A 22,492-nucleotide genomic window follows, 5' to 3' on the forward strand; every position below is an offset into this window, starting at 1 on the left:
GAGATTCAGTTCATGGACAGGTGTCCTGACGTTTTCCTTTAGAATTTGCTGGTATAATTCAGAATTCATTGTTCCATCAATGATGACAAGCCGTCCTGGCCCAGATGCATCAAAACAGGCCCAAATGGGATAAGGTTCTTATGCTGGAATGCAGTGTTTTCCTTTCTCCAAACATAATGCTTCTCATTTAAACCAAAAAGTTCTATTTTGGTCTCATCTGTCCACAAAACATTTTTTTCAATAGCCTTCTGGCTTGTCCACATGATCTTTAGCAAACTGCAGACGAACAACAATGTTCTTTTTGGAGAGCAGTGGCTTTCTCCTTGCAACCCTGCCATGCACACCGTTGTTGTTCAGTGTTCTCCTGATGGTGGACTCATGAACATTAACATTGGCCAATGTGAGAGAGGCCATCAGTTGCTTAAAAGTTACCCTGGGGTCCTTTGTGACCTCGCCGACTATTACACGCCTTGCTCTTGGAGTGATCTTTGTTGGTTGACCACTCCTGGGGAGGGTAACAATGGTCTTGGATTTCCTCCATTTGTACACAGTCTGTCTGACTGTGGATTGGTGGAGTCCAAACTCTTTAGAGATGGTTTTGTAAACTTTTCCAGCCTGATGAGCATCAACAATGCTTTTTCTGAGGTCCTCAGAAATCTTTGTTCGTGCCATGATACACTTCCACAAACGTGTTGTGAAGATCAGACTTTGATAGATCCCTGTTCTTGAAATAAAACAGGGTGCCCACTCACACCTGATTGTCATCCCATCGATTGAAAACACCTGACTCTAATTTCACCTTCAAATTAACTGCTAATCCTAGAGGTTCACATACTTTTGCCACTCACAGATGTGTAATATTGGATCATTTTCCTCAATAAATAAATAAATGACCGAGTATAATATTTTTGTCTCATTTGTTTCACTGGGTTCTCTTTGTCTACTTTTAGGACTTGTGTGAAAATCTGATGATGTTTTAGGTCATATTTATGCAGAAATATAGAAAGGGTTCACAAACTTTCAAGTACCACTGTAATAATGGACTCTCCACTCCTCTCTATCCATCATTAGGGTCCTCAATTCAGTGGTATCGACCACTCCAGCATCTTCTTTGAGGACATCCACCACTGTTTTGAGTGGCCGCCCAGGGCATCTTCTGCCATGTGTGGGCTCCCATAATACCATTACAGATACTGGGATCTCTGGATGTTGGAAGCAGTGGCCAGCTAGCCTGAGTTGCCTTGCCGCTATTTTCTCTGAGACCCTAGGGAGGTCTCCATACAATTCTTGATTGGTGATGTGTTGCTGCCAGTTGATATTGTGAATGGCCCTCAGCATTCTTGTATAACACCTGTCCAGGGACTTCGTAAGGGGAGTGGTCAGGGTCCAGACCTCCCAGCCATAGAGCAGGATGGATTTAATGGCTGCTGTGAATATCCTGGCTTTTAACCCTCTTGATAACTTGGATGTCCAAACTCTTTTCAGGCTGTGGAGTGTGGATGGCCTTTCTGTTTCTTTGCCTGCAGCAGTAAAAGACCTCGGAGTGATTATTGACCCCAGTCTTTCATTTGAAACTCACATTGATAACATTACCCAGATAGCTTTCTTTCATCTCAGAAATACTGCTAAGATAAGAAATTGAATGTCACTACATGACGTGGAAAAACTAGTTCATGCTTTCGTTACCTCCAGGTTGGATTATTGTAATGCCTTACTGTCTGGATGTCCCAAGAAGTGCATAAACAAGCTCCAGTTAGTTCAAAATGCAGCAGCAAGAGTCCTTACTAGAACTAGAAAATATGACCCCATCACCCCTGTCTTATCCACACTGCATTGGCTCCCAATCAAATTTATTACTGATTATAAAATACTACTGTTGACCTTTAAAAGCACTAAATGGTCTCACACCACAGTACCTGAGTGAACTTCTGCTCCTCTATGACCCGCCATGCCTACTTGGATCAAAAGGTGCAGGCTATCTGCTGGTACCTTGTATAGTGAAGGCTACATCAGGGGGCGGAGCCTTTTCTTACAAAGCCCCACAGTTATGGAACAGCCTTCCAAGTAATGTTTGGGAATCCGACACAGTCTCAGCATTTAAGTCTAGGCTGAAAACATATCTGTTTAGTCAAGCCTTGTGTTAATGGTGTTTATGAGGTAAAGGTGTAGATCTGGAGGATCCTCAGACAGAGTGTTTTGGTTAACTGGGATGTATGGATGCTGTCAGTCCCCCACTCGCTTGCTCACTCGACTTTGTTGGTGGTGTAGTGGCTGCTGCTTTATGTCCCGGGGCTCCCTCATGCCTGTGTTACCTCCTGGCTCTCCCCTTTTAGTTATGCTGTCATAGTTAGTTGCTGGAGTCCCTGCTTGTACTTGGTGCAATATGTATACTGTTCCTACTTATTGAGGTGACATTGGGCATACCTAACAATCTGTGTTTTCTCTATCTCTCTCTCTTCCCCCTCAAATCTGTCCCTCTGAGTTACATATCGGTCCTGGGATCGAGATGCTGAACCTCTTCTGCTCCTCGGACCTGCCTGATCCATCCTGGTGCCCTGTGTCTGGTTTGAGTCTCATCACATTGCTCCTGTGGAGGACGGCCCCATGTGACAGTTGAAAGTCACACCTGGAGGATACTCTGGACTCTTACAGTAATGCTTTTATGGCTGAGGACTACAGTTGACTTGCTAACTTTAGGACTGCAGTTGTCATGAACAGTTTTGCACTCAAGTTTCCATCAGTGAAGAGTTTAAAACATCAACAAAACTGACTTCATATTAAAACTGTTAATGTTATAGTCATGTTGTCTGTTGGTGCCCAAATGTGGATGGGTTCCATTTTGAGTCTGGTTCCTCTCGAGGTTTCTTCCTCGTGTCGTCTGAGGGAGTTTTTCATTGCCACCGTCGCCAAAGGCTTCATCATTGGGGATAGATTAGGGATAAAATTAGCTCATGTTTTAAGTCGTTCAAATTCTGTAAAGCTGCTTTGCGACAATGTTTATTGTTAAAAGCGCTATACAAATAAACTTGACTTGACATTCTTTGACTGCCTTCCTCGCTGTTTGTATGCTAGGGTGGTCAGAGGCTCTTGCTTTCTTGATGCTTTTAACAGTTGGTAAAAGCTTCATTGCCTCTCTGTTCGCATCAATAAATCTGGAGTAGCAGTCAGTGGAGCTTTCTTCAAGGTCAAGAGCCTCAAAATGATTCCTTACCTCGATGGTATATTGGGCTTGGAGGGTAGGATCTCCCGCAAAGGCCTTCCAGTCAATCTTTGGTGCAGGGATTGTCTTTGGCTGGTGTAGGCTGAGCCTAAAACTCATACTGATGACCCAACGGTCTGAGCCCGCAGTGCTGAAGCTGTTATAAGACTCAGTATTGATTACACTGTTCCACCACTTTCTTCAGACAATGATAATCTAGTTGGCTTTTAGTCAGGGTGGACCTATCCTCCTGAGTCCAGAGTGTGGACAGTAACAAAGTATGACTGTACAAGTAGGATTCCCTTTAAATTCAGTAACTAAAATACAGTTGCAGACAGAGGTTATGCTTCAGAAGGACTTTCTCACTCTAATGCTGAGCATTAGTCCAACCCTTCCTTGGGATGAATTTGTGATTATTTCTCTCCATACAGATGATGTGACTTGGTGAAAATCTTCAACTACTTCAAACTTAAGCTCTTCACTTGGGTGTACTCTCCTATGCTCCTGGATACCAAACATGTCAATCTTGTGTTCTTGCATTCTTGATGCAAGCTCTTTTGCATGATTTCTGAGGTGCAGTGTGTTAGCATTGAAGGTGTGACAATGCGCATTAATATGAGACCCTCCAGGCGCCACTTTATCTGGAGAGTCTTGACTTTCTTGAATTGAGAGGCTGTTATGTCAGAATTGTTTGAGCTCATGGAAGCAATAATAGACCTGCAATAATAGACTGTGTCACTGTAAGTGAGGAAGAATTACAAATGATGAAAGAAAATGCTGTTCCTAAAAGCACTAAAGATGATATGCAGTTTGGTCTAAAACTATTCAAAGGTAAGGTGGAATTGTGATTTATTTTATCGATTTCAAAACAAAGTATTTTATGTGACTCGGCTTAAATAAGTGACACAAGTCTGCGCTGCAAAGTTATTACATTTACTTGTCGCTTTTGAAGTTTGAAATACTTTTTTTTCCAATATTTTTTAAAAAATAATCAGATGTATTTTACAATAAAACAATGAGTCACAGGCTCAGTGAATATCGGTGAAAATGAACTTTTTCACGATATTCTAATTGTTTGAGATGCACTAATGTATACAGATCTAAAAATAAACATTTCTGTAATTATTTTCCTCTTTATTCTTTGTGTATCAGTTGCAATAAGCAATTCTTCAGATCAAGTCGACCCAATAGGAGAGATGAACTCACCTCAGTTTCTCCAGTTTACAGTTTGGACTCTCCAGTCCAACACAAAGCTGCTTCACTCCTGAGTCCTCCAGATGGTTACTGCTCAGATCAACCTCAGTCAGTTTGGAGGATTCAGAGCTGAGAACTGTGTGTAAAGCTGAGCAGCTTCTCTCTGTCAGGTTACAATCACTGAGCCTGAAAGGAGGGAGAGACATTTCAAACAAAAATACTATTCGACCATTCTTTAAAGAATGATTCACCACCAACACCCCCCAACATGCGAATGAACAGAGAGAGAGAGATTGAATGTTAACTTTACCTGGTGCTAGTAAAAACAAGGGAAAATATATTTTGAAAGACAATGATGACATAAACTATTCAATTTTTTATATTTTAATGACGATGTGAATATTTGAAAATCCTGACCCATCCCCACCTGAAAGCTGAAAATATCAGAGGAACTCATAAAACACTGAGCCCTACATGAACACAAACACAAAACTGTTTGTGCTGTAAGACAGAAAATCACTGCTGTACACAGAATATTCACGGCATTACCACGGCCACAGCGTCACAACTGTTTCACTCTGTGCTGGTTGCTGTCATATCCTGTTCAGAATGAACTCCTGATGAGTTTTGATGATTAAACAGTATATTTAATTGATAGTGTGAGGGAGAACTGAACCATGACTCTCTAGCAAGGTATCGACCGTGACAAAAGGAAGTGTGTGTCTCAGTACTCAGTGTATTAGTAATTCACACACACTGTATTTATTCGGCCCGCTCACGTTAATAATCCATACTCAGAATATCTTTGTATGTGTTCAATTCCCAGCGGCTTGTGCTCATTTTTAATGATCTACTCGCCAATACTGCCCTGTGTGCTCAGCTCAGCCGTCCTCTCTATTTAATACACTGTTTATACACAATAAAGATGTTTTTATTGCGTTACTTGTATTGTAGGAAGATGTGATAGCTCCACCTCCTGATATTTAATGGTTTTCAATCTGATTTGCTTTGAGCGTTCATCATTTTAGTGCGTCAAGAACAGTCATTTCCTGTTAATCTTTTCATTAGTGCTACAACTTACATCACATGGTATCAGATGGTGGGACTGGACACTTTTTTAGGAGTACTGTCAGTAACGGCACTGAAAACCTGAGTTCAGAGCAGCCTCCACACATGGCCACTCTGGACTACACTTCCCAAGATCCACAGCGACCCTCGTCACCAGAGTTCTAACAACATCACCTGTCTTCAGTCTACCTGCTATCACCTTCTCCATATACTAAGCTCAGCTCTCACTCTCAGTATTTGTGAAGTATTGTTCTGTGTCCCTGTGCCTGACTTTACTGAGCCGTTTGACTATCTGCCTGACTTCCCGTTATTGAACTCTGTTTACGTTTACTTTCAACTTCGTCCTCTTGCCTTATCTGTGATATCCTGTTCGCCGAATGACTGACTCTTGCTCGTCCCTGACTACGTTTCTAGTTTCCCGATTTGGATTTGTTCACAGTTTGCGATGCACCCGCTCTCCCCTGCGACTGCATCCATAAGTGCCTGCACCCTGACAAGTACATGTAACTCAGCACGGTATCAGACTGGAGCCGCGGCTACAATTATCAACACCTTAACGATCTTTTGGCCGTCGCAAAAGTAGAAGACTTTCAATACGTAAATTGTGCATGAATAATTCCTCAAACTTCCACTGAAAAAAAAAAAAAAAAGAGTTGATTCCTGATTACTTCGCTTATCAGATCACGTGACACTGTTTCACAATCATCGACACCTTTGTCCAGTTATCCACATCCAGATGAATATTTAAAGAAAATAAATCAGTATGTGGTATTAAGTTAACAAAACAGTTTTTATTTAAAATTAGTTTTCCATAGACTTATATTTAGGACAAAATATCTTTTATATAAATATATGGATGTTGGTGTTTACATAAATGAGGAAGTAATTCTCATGTTTGTAAACAAATGAACTGATAATGTTTAACCTGCGTCAGAAAATCTTTTTGTTCCACTTTCTCAGGATTTTCGTAGATCACATTTTGTTAATCATTCATTGTTGTTTGTATTAATTTCTAGTTTTGTCGTTTAATAATAAATGTCAACAGGCAATCGACACTGTAACCACATTAACATCCAGGTCAAAGGTCGCATCTCATTCCTCGAACAAAAATAAAAAAAAATGGTCTACTGATACTGTAATAAGTGGTAGATATTTACAACAAACTGAAAAAAAATTAATTAACCAATAATAACTGTTGGAACTGAAACTCACCTTTGTAAAATTTGTTTTTTATTGGTAAATCTGAAAAGGTGTCGATAATTACGGACTGTCGATAATTGTAGCCACCGCATACCAGTATCAATAACAATGCATCCCGAATACATCCTTTAGGAAGAATAAATTATCACGAGCAGTTTGGTGTATTGCTGTGAAATGCAATCAGAACAGCTCCTCTCCTTCCCAAAACCTGAGTTTAATAGAGAACTGAGTTTGTGGAAGTGAAGGCGTGGTCAAGCATCAGTTTGGGAATGGAGAGTGAAGGTGCGGGAGGTGAGTGGCAAAGGGACGACACCTGGGACTGATTAACAGTGATGAGTGTGTGTGTGTGTGTGTGTGTCAGAGTGAGACTGTGAAACAATAAAGCTGCTGAAAAGTGCAAGTTGAAAGTTAAAGCGAGACGGCCTTTCGATTTCATAAACTCGGTGAAATTTAGTTCCATCTGAAATGTGGTGATTGTGATATCTGTTTATTTCTGTAATATCCCACAAAATATCAGGCCATTCTGTGGCTGGGAAGTTATTTAACTTGAGGGGATTAAAGCAAATAATGTGCATGAAATCGCTCGCTTGGCGCAGTCAAGCAGACAGAGGAAGTCCGTGTGCGCATGCGCAGGTTTACCTTCTTCTTCTTTTGGGTTTTACGGCAGCTGGCATCCACAGTGTTGCATTACTGCCATCTACAGGTTTACCCTTGAGCGTGCACTGACAGTTCCATCATTCTGTCGCTAAACGAACAGCTGATCACACCGAGGTGCTCGCTGAGCGCCCATATTTATTAGTTTGGTCCTGCGTTTCCTTTCCTTCATATACAACATAACGTCTTTTCTTCTCACTTTCCGTTACTGTAGTCGCTCTTTCAAGTTTCATTCACACACTCACGTCCTGGGCGGCACGGTGGTGTAGTGGTTAGCGCTGTCGCCTCACAGCAAGAAGGTCCTGGGTTCGAGCCCCGGGGCCGGCGAGGGCCTTTCTGTGTGGAGTTTGCATGTTCTCCCCGTGTCCGCGTGGGTTTCCTCCGGGTGCTCCGGTTTCCCCCACAGTCCAAAGACATGCAGGTTAGGTTAACTGGTGACTCTAAATTGACAGTAGGTATGAATGTGAGTGTGAATGGTTGTCTGTGTCTATGTGTCAGCCCTGTGATGACCTGGCGACTTGTCCAGGGTGTACCCCGCCTTTCGCCCATAGTCAGCTGGGATAGGCTCCAGCTTGCCTGCGACCCTGTAGAAGGATAAAGCGGCTAGAGATAATGAGATGAGATGAGATGAGACTCACGTCCTCCGTTTTCCTCTCCTGTTTCAAATTTGTATCCCACAATGCCTTGCATGAACGGGGAAAGCCCACCACATGATGCATTATGTAGTATCTCGTATTGGGTCATGGTGAAGCAGGAAAAAATAGCGGAGAATTTAGGGCCACATGGAGATAAATGCATTAATTGTTCTATTTAAAAAAAAAACTAATAAAATTGGAAGTCTGTGATTTGAATTCAGTAGCTTTCGATCACTAAACAAAAATAATTGGGTGTCGTGAAATTCTTTTATTGACCTACACTTGAAAATCTGAAAGGCAGTCTACTTTGAATAAAGCAAAAGTAATCGGCCCATCTCCATCCCATCAGTCTCCCAAACCCCGTAAAGTGTCACAGGGTTTTACTTACAGAACTGTTGTGGCTTGCTGGACGACTGGTAGCAGCCTCTTAAAGCATTCATCTGACTTTATGAACTTCTGTAGCTGAAACACTTCCAGATCCTCATCTGATGTCAGCAACACAAAGACCAGAGCAGACCACTGAGCAGGTGAGAGTTCAGCTTCAGAGAGACGTCCTGAGCTCATGTAACTTTGGATCTCTTTCACGAGTGAATCATCATTTAACTCATTCAGACAGTAGAAAAGGTTTATTAATCTCTCTGGAGATGGATTTTGTTCAAACTTGAACTTGATGTACTCAACGATGTCCTTCTGGCAGTCAGAGCTGCTTCCTGTGTGTGGCAGCAGATCTCGAATGAGCTTCTGATTGGACTCCACCGAGAGGCCCAGAAGGAAGCGGAGGAAAAGATCCAAGTGTCCAGTGTCACTCTGTAAGGCCTGGTCCACTGCACCTTTGAGGAAGTCAGACATTTCTGATGTGTTGAAAAGACCAGACAGATCAGTAGTTTGTTCTTTTGTTGAGTTTTTGTCAAGAAAGCAGAGAAATGCATACAACGCAGCCAAAAACTCCTGAATGCTCAGATGCACAAAGCTGAACATATTCCCCAGGTGGAGTCCCGATTCTTTTCTGAAGATCTGAGTACACACCCCTGAGTACACTGCCACTTCTCGAACACCAATGCCACACTCTCTCAGGTCTTCCTCATAGAAGATCAGGTTTCCTTTCTCCAGCTGTTGGAAAGCCAGTTTTCCCAGTGCCAGGATACTCTCTCTGGTCTGCTGAGGATCAGGGTCATATGTTCCATGGTACTTTTGTCCCTTGTGTTTGATCTGAAAGATCAGGAAGTGTGTGAACATTTGAGTCAGAGTCTTGGGGATCTCTCCACTCTCTGCTTCACCCAACATCCTTTCGAGAACAGTGGCTGAGATCCAGCAGAAGACTGGGATGTGGCACATGATGTCGAGGCTTCTTGAAGACTTCATGTGTGTGATGATTTTATTGGCCAGGCTCTGATCACTGATCTTCTTCCTGAAGTACTCCTCTTTCTGAGGATCACTGAACCCCCGTACCTCTGTTGCCTGGTCTACACTCTCAGGAGGGATCTGATTGGCTGCTGCTGGTCGAGTGGTTATCCAGAGGAGAGCAGAAGGAAGCAGGTTCCCCTTGATGAGGTTTGTCAGCAGCACATCCACTGAGGCCGACTCGGTCACATCACACAATCTCTCATTGTTCTGGAAATCTAGAGGAAGTCGACACTCATCCAGACCATCGAAGATCAACAAGATTTTGTAGGTATCACTGTCTATTACTTCTAGGCCCTTAATATCAGGGAAAAACTGATGAAGAAGATTCATCAGACTGAGGTTTTGCTGCTTCATCAGATTCAGCTCTCTAAAGGGAAGTGGAAACATAAAGGTGACGTCCTGATTCACTTTCCCTTCAGTCCAGTCCAGAATGAACTTCTGCACAGAGACAGTTTTTCCAATTCCAGCAATTCCTTTAGTCAGCACACTTCTGATGGACGTGTCTTTAAAGAGATCATTACATTTGATGGGTTTCTCCTCTGTTACTGGTCTCCTGGACACTGTCTCAATCTGTCTCACCTCATGTTCATTACTGATGTCTTCACTCCAGCCCTCTGTGATGTAGAGCTCTGTGTAGATCTGATTCAGAAGTACTGATGTCCCATGCTGGGAGATTCCTTCATTTATCCTTTTAAATTTATCTCCAAGTCTGGATTTGAGTTTTCGCTGATATACAGAGGCCAGCTCTAACAAACAGAACAATGTGATGGCCATTATTTTCATGTATAAACACTATACACAGTGTGAAAGTCAATATCGATAAAAAAAGAACTGTCATACATTCCTAATAAATACATAAATATTATGGAAAAGAAGCAAAACACTAGGATTATCTCGGAGTCGTTTATTTGTTAAAAAAATAACTGTAGTCATTAGGATAAACAGCAGTATGATAATATCGACCAGTGGGCCAGTGTGTTTCCTTTAAACTAAGAGAATATTGTAATAATCTAAAGCTCTTACTGATCTGCAGTTGGTGAGCGAGATCTTTCTGCTTCAGGTTCTTCAGGATACGCAGTGTGATCTTCAGCACACTCTCTCTAATACGGTCCAGATCCTCCTCCTCCGCTTTCTCCTCCTTCTCAGAGCATTCTGGGTAATCAGCACTCAGTAGCTTCTTTAAATTGTTCAGTTCATTCTTCACCAATGTGATAACTTTGTGCTCCAGCTTGTGATTTAAAAAAAAAGCAATAAAATTAAATAAATCAATAAAAATGGGACATAACCTGATTTTACACCAAGTTGCTGTTGAATTCTGGATTCTGATTGGTCAGAAGGGGTTAATTGGATTTATTTTCTCATTCTAATACATTTCTATCGCTGATGTACAGCTTTTTCACAGGGACCTGTACAGCAAACACTCCAACTAAATCGATTAAAAATGCGAGTAATCGTTAATCTGGTGACGCTTTCAGTAAACAGATGTTTATTTAACGTAGATAAGGAGTCTCCATTATCAGTACTTTGTAAGTCAGAAGCTGATTTTAAAACCGATTGAAATGCAGTTTTGCCCGATTACCCATAATGCTGCTGTAACTGTAAACTGTTAACTGTAAATTACTACCATCATTTCAAGTTAAAATTCTGTATATTAATTACACAACAAAACACATACAAACACACCTGGAATACGGACTCCATCCAATTTCTGCAGCTGTTTTCTGGTTCCTGTTTTGCGGTTCTGTAGATAAACAAACATTGGAAATTACTTTTTTAATTTTAATATCAGAACACATCCTGTAGATCTGGTCCACACAGCTGTGATATATAAACCTCTGGAACTCCACACGCGAGTCTCTTATCATGGGAGAATTGGCTCCAATGGCAACATGAAGGGCGTTTCCTGTTGAGACAATCTGAAGAGTTCCAAACCGCGATAAATCCACTGTAAGGAACTTTGAGAAAAAGGTATTTTCTTTCCCAAAAATGTAGTTGCAGGAAAACCACGATGTTCTGTTTGAAACTTTAATATAACACTAAGAAGCTATAATAACATTAAAAATACAAATCGAGATTTTGATTTTTAAATTTTATTTAAAAAACTGATTGTTTTTTTCCCCCAAAATGCGATATATCCATTACATCAATAAAAACATTATTATTTTTTTTTTTAGTTTTAAATATAACTAGAAACAAGAAGTAGAGCTGATCACATATGACAGCCTCTGAACTTGGACCATCTCTTCTATTCGACCACAGATTGTCCCACATTACATTCATCTCGTCATCTACAAGCAACAATCTATTTTACACACATTACACACTCATCGGGAGCTGCGTTTTTAGGCAGTGCATCAATATATATATACAGTGTCATATCTCCACCCAGGAGGAATCAGGGGCTCAAATCAGAAAATAACACTGGACCACTTTCTCTACTGGAATAAAAATATAAAACATTAAAATAAGAAATGTTTGATTCCATCACCGTTATTCATTTATCGAGTTCAAAATCTCACTAAAAGACAGGGATTCTCCACGATGTTGACAGTCGATGGGAGGGATTATTACTGTTTCCGTATTTGAATGGTGCGCTGTGATTGGTTGAGAGCAGAGATAACATGTTCTGCTGAAAATCAGTAGTGGCGTTTGTCATATTTTGAAAAGAAAGGAGATATTCAATGCAGAAACACATGGCGAATATCACATTTTGTATAAAATTGATTTTGGAACTTTGAATCGAGATCAAATGCCAAGCTTATTTTAACAGAAACTCAATTTATTTTAATGGCGCTTGTAGTGTTTTGGAACCAAACTCTTCATTTGTACCAGGAGATAGAACACTTGGAACCCCCAACTGTAGCTCGTAATAACTTGTGATTACTGCCAACCAACAAGAGCCCTTCAAGGTCACATGGTGGGTTGGGGAAGTCAACTATGAGGTACTGCACCAGGGAAAACATGGTGGGTTTACCACCACAATTTTAACAAACTGGTGGTTCCTATTTTTCTGGCAATGATAGTGACAGAGAGAGATGAGCTGTGGCTCAGGGCAAAAACATCAACTCTATCATGGCAGTGCTGAAAACAGCACTGGACTATGTTTCCCATCAGGCACTGCACCACACCTGTTTAACGTTTTGGTTAATGAGCAACACTATTTAAGTCACGACTGTCCACACTGTCATTCTTTAGTCTCTTCTCCCTGATGTGTACCATGTTCCTGGTATGGTTTTGCCTCATTCATGTTGCTTGGTCTTTGTGTTATCTGTGTTTCACTGTTAATAAACATTCTGCATTTGCATCCACGTGCTGTTCACTTTCCCTGACAGAATCTCACTCAGAACCCACTGGGACACCATCTCTAACCTTCCTATGGAGCAATAGTTGCCCAATTGCAAGATAAATGTTTAGGACATTTGCTCCCTGACCTACTTGGTTAGGTTTGGGTTTTGCACTGATCTAACGGAAGACAACACAGAGACTCCTCTGACCACTAACCCCATCCCCCCCACCCCCTCCTGGAGTTTACCAAGGGCTATTGGCAGATTCCCTTCTGGAAAAACTTTCCTTTTCTACCCAGAAGTTATTAGGGTAGAATTATTATGGGCTTGTTATGAGTAGTGATACGACTAGAACACACGTTCATAACGGTTCATATGAACTCTGAATTTGATACCAGAAATTTAATCAAGAAAAATTAGCACAACACATTTTATACTGAAGCGAACAAGAATTGCCCTGTCGGGAGTTATTTCTACAGATATTCAGAGAACTGAGTGAGAGGAAGATAGAGGAATACCTTTCCACAGAGGATGCTCCATCTGTAAACTGGAGAGGCTGTCTCATTGAGCGGTCACTCTGAAAGGACACACAGCTGGGTCCAGGTGAGACAGGCCTTTCCTTCGTTTCACTAGAATGAAGAGAAAGTAGTTTTAGATTTTTATCTATAAAATATAGTCATTTATATCTGAAGATGCCATTATGCATATACAGCGCCAGAGTTTCATAATTATTTGCATAATTTGATTATTATACTGCACCTCTGGAAAACAGCAGAATAAAGACCTTGCTTGACGGACCAACAGGGGCTTTGTAGCTTGGCTACAAAGTAGCAGCTAGTTATGAGGAGACACTGAGTAAAAGGACTGAACATGTGATATGAACATACTTTTTCAACTTTTCACTCCTGATTCACGGGGCGGCACGGTGGTGTAGTGGTTAGCGCTGTCGCCTCACAGCAAGAAGGTCCTGGGTTCGAGCCCCGGGGCCGGCGAGGGCCTTTCTGTGCGGAGTTTGCATGTTCTCCCCGTGTCCGTGTGGGTTTCCTCCGGGTGCTCCGGTTTCCCCCACAGTCCAAAGACATGCAGGTTAGGTTAACTGGTGACTCTAAATTGACCGTAGGTGTGAATGTGAGTGTGAATGGTTGTCTGTGTCTATGTGTCAGCCCTGTGATGACCTGGCGACTTGTCCAGGGTGTACCCCGCCTTTTGCCCGTAGTCAGCTGGGATAGGCTCCAGCTTGCCTGCGACCCTGTAGAAGGATAAAGCGGCTAGAGATAATGAGATGAGATGAGACTCCTGATTCACCCCCCCCACACACACACACACCCCACACACACCCACACACACCACATCACCTTTGAGAACCATAAGTGATGATAACAAGTATAAAAAATAAACAATTACAGTGGAGAGGGAAAAGAGGAATACACACACACCTCCACCCACCCACACAAATATATAAAAAATAAACAATTATAAAGAAAAAAAATATACCAAAATGATCAGTTTCTCTGGTTTTATGATTTACAGTTATGTGTTTGAAGAAAATGAACATTTTTGTTTTATTTATTCCAAAAATTACTGACATTTCCCTCAAATTACACATAAAAATATTGCCACTTTGAGTATTTAATCATCACTTAGAGTATTCAGTAATGACCCTGAATATACAACGTTCTTAACTGAGGAGAGAAAAGTCTTATCTATGAAAAAATGATCGATTCTGGAATATGTACTGTGTGCATGGGGGAAAAAAAAGGAAAGTTCTTTGTTGTAAGGAAAAAGGGTCTGCCAGGGGTCAATGCACCCCACCTGGTTCATAAATACAGATAAGGTCGTAGCCATTTTAGAGAAAGTCATAAGTTTAGGGTTCGATCAGTCTAAGGCTGGGCCAGTAACAATTCAGATCAACACCTAAAATTAGATCATGCGAGTTCAAGCTAGGCAAGGAAGAAATGAGCTTGTTAGTAAAGCTCACGTAGTCCCAGTTGTGTGTGTGTGTGTGTGTGTGTGTGTGTGTGTGTGTGTGTGTGTGTGTGTGTGTGTGTGTGTGTGTGTGTGTAAAACACGTGTGTTAGAGAGAATTCTCTAAAAAACAAACAAAAACTTTCTGTTTTAAAAGTAAATACATCAACATACAAAATCAAATTTTAGCTTTAACAATATTTCATGATCTCTTTAAAAAGATTTTCTCCATTCCAGGTTGAAAAAGACAGACTAACACTCACTGCCACCAGAGGTCTCTGTCTCACTTTTCTCCTTTTTCAAGTTCGATTAGATTAGATAGATTAGATAAAACTTCATTGATCCAATCTATCTAATCTAATCTAACTTGAAAAAGGAGAAAAGTGAGACAGAGACCTCTGGTGACAGTGAGTGTTACTCTGTCTCTTTCAAGACAGTTGTTATTGTTTAAGATATTTTTCTGACGATCACGCAACATTAATGGTCTTGGTTCTGTTGGTTCTGTTCACAAAGAATTTCTGAGCAGTTCTTTCAGTATACCTGTCTCCCCCCCATGCCTGTGTTCCATTAACGTACCCTTTTCCCACTAGAAATACAGGACTTCTTCCTCATGAACAGTTCAACAATATGTGAAACCTGAACCATTACCAGTTTGTTGCTAATTCACTACTAGGCCCACTTTACACGGGGACGGTCTGAAACAAAAACGCAAAAGTCCGTTTTCGTTCTCACTTTTTTCCGCGTCTACACGACCGTTTTCAAGGAGGAAATCTGCGTCTATATGGTGACGCATAAATGTGTGGAATTCAATTGGATGTGCATGCCAGGCGGCTAGGTGGTGCTGTGAAAGACCTCCGCTATGTCTGCACGCATGCACAACGTCTTCTGTCTTGTCTGATCTGCACATCTGCGCCGCGAAAACTTTGACTACTCTGGCTATGGTAAGTAAGAAAGTAAGTAAAAAAGTAAGAGCATACTATACCCGCCTCTGTTCATTAACGGTATGTGTGCAGATTCGGTATAGATGTTCGAAGGACTCCTGGACATTTATTAAAGCTGCCAGAGCAGCTTGAAGGTCCGTTGGATCGATGTAATCAGACATGCTCTTACTTTTTTACTTACTTTCTTACTTCCCGGGCTGGCATGTACAGTATATGACATATGTATGACGTAAACGCGTACCCGACGTGAGCAGATCCGAGCAGAGTTTCGCGTATTGGGTAGTTTAGATGGATATGCAATGGGGGCTGTTTTTAACTTATCCACTCTGGAAGGCGGTTTCAATTTTTTCCGTTTTTCAGCCTCGGAAACGCTGTCCCCGTGTAAACGAAAGGCACTTCCGAAAAAATATTTAGTCGTTTTTACCCGACAGCGTCCTCGTGTAAACAGGCCCAAGTTTTCAGATTTAGTTCCATTTATGGGTCATAGTAAACTTCTCACACTACACATTTTTAATATTTTAAACACTGCTTAAAAAAAACAGTAAAAAAAATTATTCCATTCTGTACAATATTTCATTCAGAGCCTCCATGCAGAACTTCTAACAAATCCTTTATAAGTTTGTTAGTGCATGTAAATTTCCTTTTTCTTTTAATTTAGAACATAGGGAGCAGTAGGTTATATCACATTTTTGCATTCTACATGCTTTCGTTTGTGTCTTGTGACAAACTGATCAGGCGGGCCGGCTCTGTGGTCGGCATGAAGCTGGACTCTCTGGTGACAGTGGCAGAGAAGAGGACTATGGACAAAATACTGAACATCATGGATGATGCCAGTCACCCTCTGCACACCGTTATCAGCAACCAGAGGAGCCCCTCATGAAGCAGACATGAGATCCCTTGAAAACATGATTTGGAAAATGTTGGGGGGTCTCTAAAATATTGGCAAAATGATGTTTATTGGCATAGCAATCGTGTGTAACGGGAAGCATTTGCATATCCGAAGTGTTGTGTTTACATCAAAGATAAAATAAAATATGACAACGACTGCTGCTGCCAGGTTGGGGACACAAACTAGTAGAAAGGAAGTGTGCCAACAGTGCCAACACACTTCCTTTCAGGTGGGGAGTCCGCGTGATATGTGCGTAAGATAGGCTTCTCATGTGTTTGGAGATCCGCGCTCTGAGACAAGCGCAAGCACAAGCACCCCCCCCCCCCCAAGGGAAAAAAAGGGACCCCCCGAAAATATCGGCATAGTTCGAACACTGCCTGTATGTATATATATATATATATATATATATATATATATATATATATATATATATATATATATATATATAATTTATTTATTTATTTATTTTTTAATTTGTATATGTTAATACTTAATTTATCCAGAAGCTTTTTCTATTTTCTATTCTCTATTTATCCTGTAATGATGTTGCTGGAATTTTAATTTCCCTGAGGGAACCCTCCAAAAGATCGATCTATCTATCTATCTATCTATCTATCTATCTATCTATCTATCTATCTATCTATCTATCTATCTATCTATTTTGTGCTGCTCATCTTAACTCATTTCAGATGTTCCGAGTTCCTCACACTCCCCAGACATTATTTCAGAAGGTTTAATTAGCTTAGACTGGTCCTGGTGTGAAAACAACAGGGGAAAATGATATTACAACAAATATGATTTATACACACACACACACACACACACACACACACACACACACACACACACACACACACACACACAGTACCAGTCAAAAGTTTGGACACATCGACTCATTCATATGTTTTTCTGGACTGTGACTATTTTCTACATTGTATAACAATACTGAAGACATCAAAACTATGAAATAACATCTGGAACATACGGTACTAGTGCATCTCAAAAAATTAGAATACCATGAAAAAGTTCATTTTTTTCATAATTTAATTCAAAAAGGTAAACTTTCATATATTCTATATTCATTACATGTAAAGTGAAATATTTAAAGCCTTTTTTGTTTTAATTTTGATGATTATGGCTTATAGCTCATGAAAATCAGAAATCCAATATCTCAAATTATTAGAATATTCCCTAAGATCAATCAAAAAAAGGATTTACAATACAGAAATGTCCAACTTCTGAAAAGTATATTCATTTATACACTCAATACTTGGTTGGGGCTCCTTTACCATGAATTACTGTATCAATGCGGTGTGGCATGGAGGTGATCAGCCTGTAGCACTGCTGAGGTGTTATTGAAGCCCAGGTTGCTTTGATAGTGGCCTTCAGCGTTTCTGTATTTTTGGGTCGGGTGTTTCTCATCTTCCTCTTGACAATACCCCATAGATTCTCTATGGGGTTTAGGTCAGGCAAGTTGGCTGGCCAATCAAACACAGTAATATCATGGTCAGCAAACCATTTGGTAGTCGTTTTGGCACTGTGGGTAGGTGCTAAGTCCTGCTGGAAAAGGAAATCAGCATCTCCAAAAAGCTCGTCAGCAGATGGAAGCATGAAGTGCTCTAAAATCTCCTGGTAGATGGCTGTGTTGACTTTGGACTTGATGAAATACAGTGGACCAACACCAGCAGATGACATGGCTCCCCAAATCATCACAGACTGTGGAAACTTCACACTGGGCTTCAAACACCTTGGATTCTGTGCCTCTCCACTCTTCCTCCAGACTCTAGAACCGTGATTTCCAAATTAAATGCAAAATGTACTTTCATCTGAAAAGAGGACTTTGGACCACTGAGCAACAGTCCATTTCTTTCTCTCCTTAGCCCACATAAGACACTTCTGACATTGTCTCTGGCTCAGGAGTAGCTTGATATTAGGAATGTGAAAGTTGTATCCCCTTTCTTGAAGATGTCTGTTCGTGATGGGTCTTGATACACTAACACCAGCCTCAGTCCACTCCTTGTGAAGCTCTCCCAAGTTCTTGAATCAACTTTTCTTGACAATCCTGTCAAGACTGCGGCCATCCCTGCTGCTTGTGCACCTTTTCCAGCCACCCTTTTCAGCAATGACCTTTTGTGGCTTACCCTCCTTGTGGAGGGCATCAGTGATCATCTTCTGGACAGCAGTCAAGTCAGCAGTCTTCCCCATGATTGTGGTTGTGTGTACTGAACGAGACCGAGAGATATACTGTGTTCATACTGTTTTACTCAAACTCGAAATGAAATATTCTAATATTTTGAGATGTTTTTTTGTTTTTGTACTGTATGCCATACTGATTAAAATTAAAATAGAAAAATGCTGGGCAGCACGGTGGTGTAGTGGTTAGCGCTGTCGCCTCACAGCAAGAAGGTCCTGGGTTCGAGCCCCGGGGCTGGCGAGGGCCTTTCTGTGCGGAGTTTGCATGTTCTCCCCGTGTCCGCGTGGGTTTCCTCCGGGTGCTCCGGTACACTGGGCTTCAAACACCTTGGATTCTGTGCCTCTCCACTCTTCCTCCAGACTCTAGAACCGTGATTTCCAAATTAAATGCAAAATGTACTTTCATCTGAAAAGAGGACTTTGGACCACTGAGCAACAGTCCATTTCTTTCTCTCCTTAGCCCACATAAGACACTTCTGACATTGTCTCTGGCTCAGGAGTAGCTTGATATTAGGAATGTGAAAGTTGTATCCCCTTTCTTGAAGATGTCTGTTCGTGATGGGTCTTGATACACTAACACCAGCCTCAGTCCACTCCTTGTGAAGCTCTCCCAAGTTCTTGAATCAACTTTTCTTGACAATCCTGTCAAGACTGCGGCCATCCCTGCTGCTTGTGCACCTTTTCCAGCCACCCTTTTCAGCAATGACCTTTTGTGGCTTACCCTCCTTGTGGAGGGCATCAGTGATCATCTTCTGGACAGCAGTCAAGTCAGCAGTCTTCCCCATGATTGTGGTTGTGTGTACTGAACGAGACCGAGAGATATACTGTGTTCATACTGTTTTACTCAAACTCGAAATGAAATATTCTAATATTTTGAGATGTTTTTTTGTTTTTGTACTGTATGCCATACTGATTAAAATTAAAATAGAAAAATGCTGGGCGGCACGGTGGTGTAGTGGTTAGCGCTGTCGCCTCACAGCAAGAAGGTCCTGGGTTCGAGCCCCGGGGCCGGCGAGGGCCTTTCTGTGCGGAGTTTGCATGTTCTCCCCGTGTCCGCGTGGGTTTCCTCCGGGTGCTCCGGTTTCCCCCACAGTCCAAAGACATGCAGGTTAGGTTAACTGGTGACTCTAAATTGACCGTAGGTGTGAATGTGAGTGTGAATGGTTGTCTGTGTCTATGTGTCAGCCCTGTGATGACCTGGCAACTTGTCCAGGGTGTACCCCGCCTTTCGCCCGTAGTCAGCTGGGATAGGCTCCAGCTTGCCTGCGACCCTGTAGAAGGATAAAGCGGCTAGAGATAATGAGATGAGATGAGATAGAAAAATGCTTGAAACATTTTAGTTTATGTGTAATGAGTCTATAATATATAACATTTTCACTTTCTTAAATAACTGATGGAAAATATTGAACTTTTTCAAAATATTCTAATTTTTTGAGATGCACTAGTATATGGAATTATGTGGTAAACTAAAAATGGTCAAAAATATATTTCATATTTTATTTAGACTCTTCAAAGTAGCCATCATCTGCCTTGTTAACAGCTTTACACACACTTGACATTATCTTAACCAGCTTCCTGAGGTAGTCACCTGGAACACTTCAATTAACAGGCATGCCTTGTCAAAAGTTAATTAGTAGAATTTTCTTGCCTAGGTCATTAAGAGGTGAGCAAAAAAAAAAAGTCAGCAGAAGTACAGTATCATCTGCAAATTTCAGGAGTTTTACATTTGGGTTCCTGGAGGTGCAGTCATTGGTGTAAAGGGAGAAGAGCAGTGGGGAGAAGACACATCCATGAGGAGCACCAGTTCTGACTGACCGCATGCCAGAAGTGACTTCCCCCTGCCTTCCTTGCTGTTCCCTGCCTGTCAGGAAGCTGGTGATCCACTGACATATGGCAGGTGAGACATTGAACTGGGACAGTTTGGAGGAGAGGATTTCTGGAAGTATGGTGTTGAACACTGAGCTGAAGTCTATGAACAGGATTCTTGCATAGGTCCCTGAGCAGTCACGATGTTGCAGGATGTAGTGCAGCCCCATGTTAACTTGCATCATCCACTGACCACTTTGGCCTGTAAGCAGGGGGTCTAGCAGGTGACCTGTAATGCTCTTCAGGTGAGCCAGCACTAGTCGTTCAAAGGGCTTCAAGACCACAGATGTCAGAGCGACAGGCCTGTAGTCATTTAATCCTGTAATGGAGGGTTTCTTGGTGGAGCGCTTGAAGCAGGAGGGGACTTGACATAGCTTGAGGGATCTGTTGAAGATCTGTGTAAAGATTGGAGCCAGTTGGTCAGCACAGGCTTTAAGACGGGGGGGAGAGACTCCATCTGGACCTTGTGCTTTCCTTATTTTCTGATTCTGGAAGAGCCGTGTCATATCCTCTTCACACACCTTGAGTGCAGCCTTACCATCAGGGGAGGGAGGGGGGTTGCCAAGGGTGTGATAAGGCTACTGTTGGCTTCTGATCAGGGCTGTGTCTCGCTGCTTGTATTGCTTGACCTTAGTGCAGCCAGGACCCCCCCTAGACAAGGGTGCGACTATGCTGCACAATCTGATCTACCACTTTTCCTTCTCAGTGGGTTGGAAAGTATGTAATTTTTGTACACAAGATTGTGAAGCGTTACGTCTCTCTGGTCTTAACAGGAGATGTGCAAAGAATTTAAACTTTTGAGTTGAACAACACTGAGCAACTAATCTCCTGTATATTTCAGTGCTCTTCCATATAAACGCAAGCACAAATACATAGGTTTATTTTTTGTTAATATGGGTAAGTACTTTGTCAAAAAAAAGTGTGTATAAATTACATGATGCTAAAAAGCTATTTTACTTCATAGAGATTGATATTTATTATTGAAAGAGCTTTAAATTTCTGAAGCACAGTCCTCTGGTTGCTTATATGGCAGGTGAAGGCTACACAGATATTTATCCGACTTGTGATTGAAATGGTTTTATCAGGATAGAATCGATAAAAATAGTTGCTGCTGTGAGATATTCCGATCTGACACGAATGGTATCGAGGCCCAGTGACATTTCAGCATTTCAATCTAAAATGGCTCTGTGTGTGTGTGTGTGTGTGTGTGTGTGTGTGTGTGTGTGTGTGTGTGTGTGTGTGTGTAAAACCAGGAAGTGGTGTTGCGTTTGTTGCTGTTTGTGTTTGTTGGAGAAAAAGAAGAATAAATAGTGGAAGTATGTCAGGAATTGTTGTAATAATATGAATATTCTTCCCTCTCTAACAAGTAACAGCTGTAAACTTTACACATATGTAAGAAACACCGCAGGACACACAGGTTTCCTTCCTTCAGGTTAAGTTACTGCGTCAACACCGAATTATCAAATTAAGAATAAAGTCAACTGTGTCAGTTAAGACAGAAATGTTCTTCATTTAGAAAATAATCCAAACATTCACATATTACAGCTTTATATTCCTGTACTCACTCTGATGATTTTTTTTTTCTTCCTCAAGAGCCACATGTTTTTCTGTTCACAAAAAAAAAACTCCTGCTGACTTTCACCTGAAAACACTTTCACTTTCACTTTCCCCTGAGATCCGGAGGAGAAAAGGCGGGGTTTCAGAGGGTGGAGTCACAGCCTCTCTCTCTCTCTCTCTCTCTCTCTCTCTCTCTCTCTCTCTCCTTTATATAAACACAGGCTACGTCCACACTCATACGTTTTAGTTTTAAAACAGCGTTAAAGTAAAAACAATCTCTGTTTTCGCTCTGTATTAGAAATAATCTCTGTCCACACCAGTGGCGGCTGGTAGTCTTTCAAACAGGGGAGGCTGGTCGGTTACGATATTTCCAGATTTTAAAAGAAAAAAGAAAAAACACATCAATTTTGCCCATACTCTTGCCTCTGATCTGGTTGATTGTT

General features: G+C 41.4%; 1 protein-coding gene across 1 annotated transcript in view; it reads right to left on the bottom strand.

Moving 5' to 3' along the window:
* The window catches only part of LOC132888473 (protein NLRC5-like), a 374,479-nt gene extending 352,342 nt beyond the window's left edge, over positions 1 to 22,137 (bottom strand). Inside the window, 6 exon segments of the mRNA XM_060924519.1 lie at positions 4,406 to 4,579; positions 8,339 to 10,100; positions 10,378 to 10,582; positions 11,038 to 11,095; positions 13,157 to 13,267; positions 22,058 to 22,137. Of these exon segments, the coding sequence (XP_060780502.1) occupies positions 4,406 to 4,579; positions 8,339 to 10,100; positions 10,378 to 10,582; positions 11,038 to 11,095; positions 13,157 to 13,203 (2,246 nt within the window). The 5' untranslated portion in view covers positions 13,204 to 13,267; positions 22,058 to 22,137.
* Positions 22,138 to 22,492: the final 355 nt, after the last annotated feature.

Source organism: Neoarius graeffei, chromosome 6, assembly GCF_027579695.1.
Source record: "Neoarius graeffei isolate fNeoGra1 chromosome 6, fNeoGra1.pri, whole genome shotgun sequence".
NCBI classification, from domain to species: domain Eukaryota; kingdom Metazoa; phylum Chordata; class Actinopteri; order Siluriformes; family Ariidae; genus Neoarius; species Neoarius graeffei.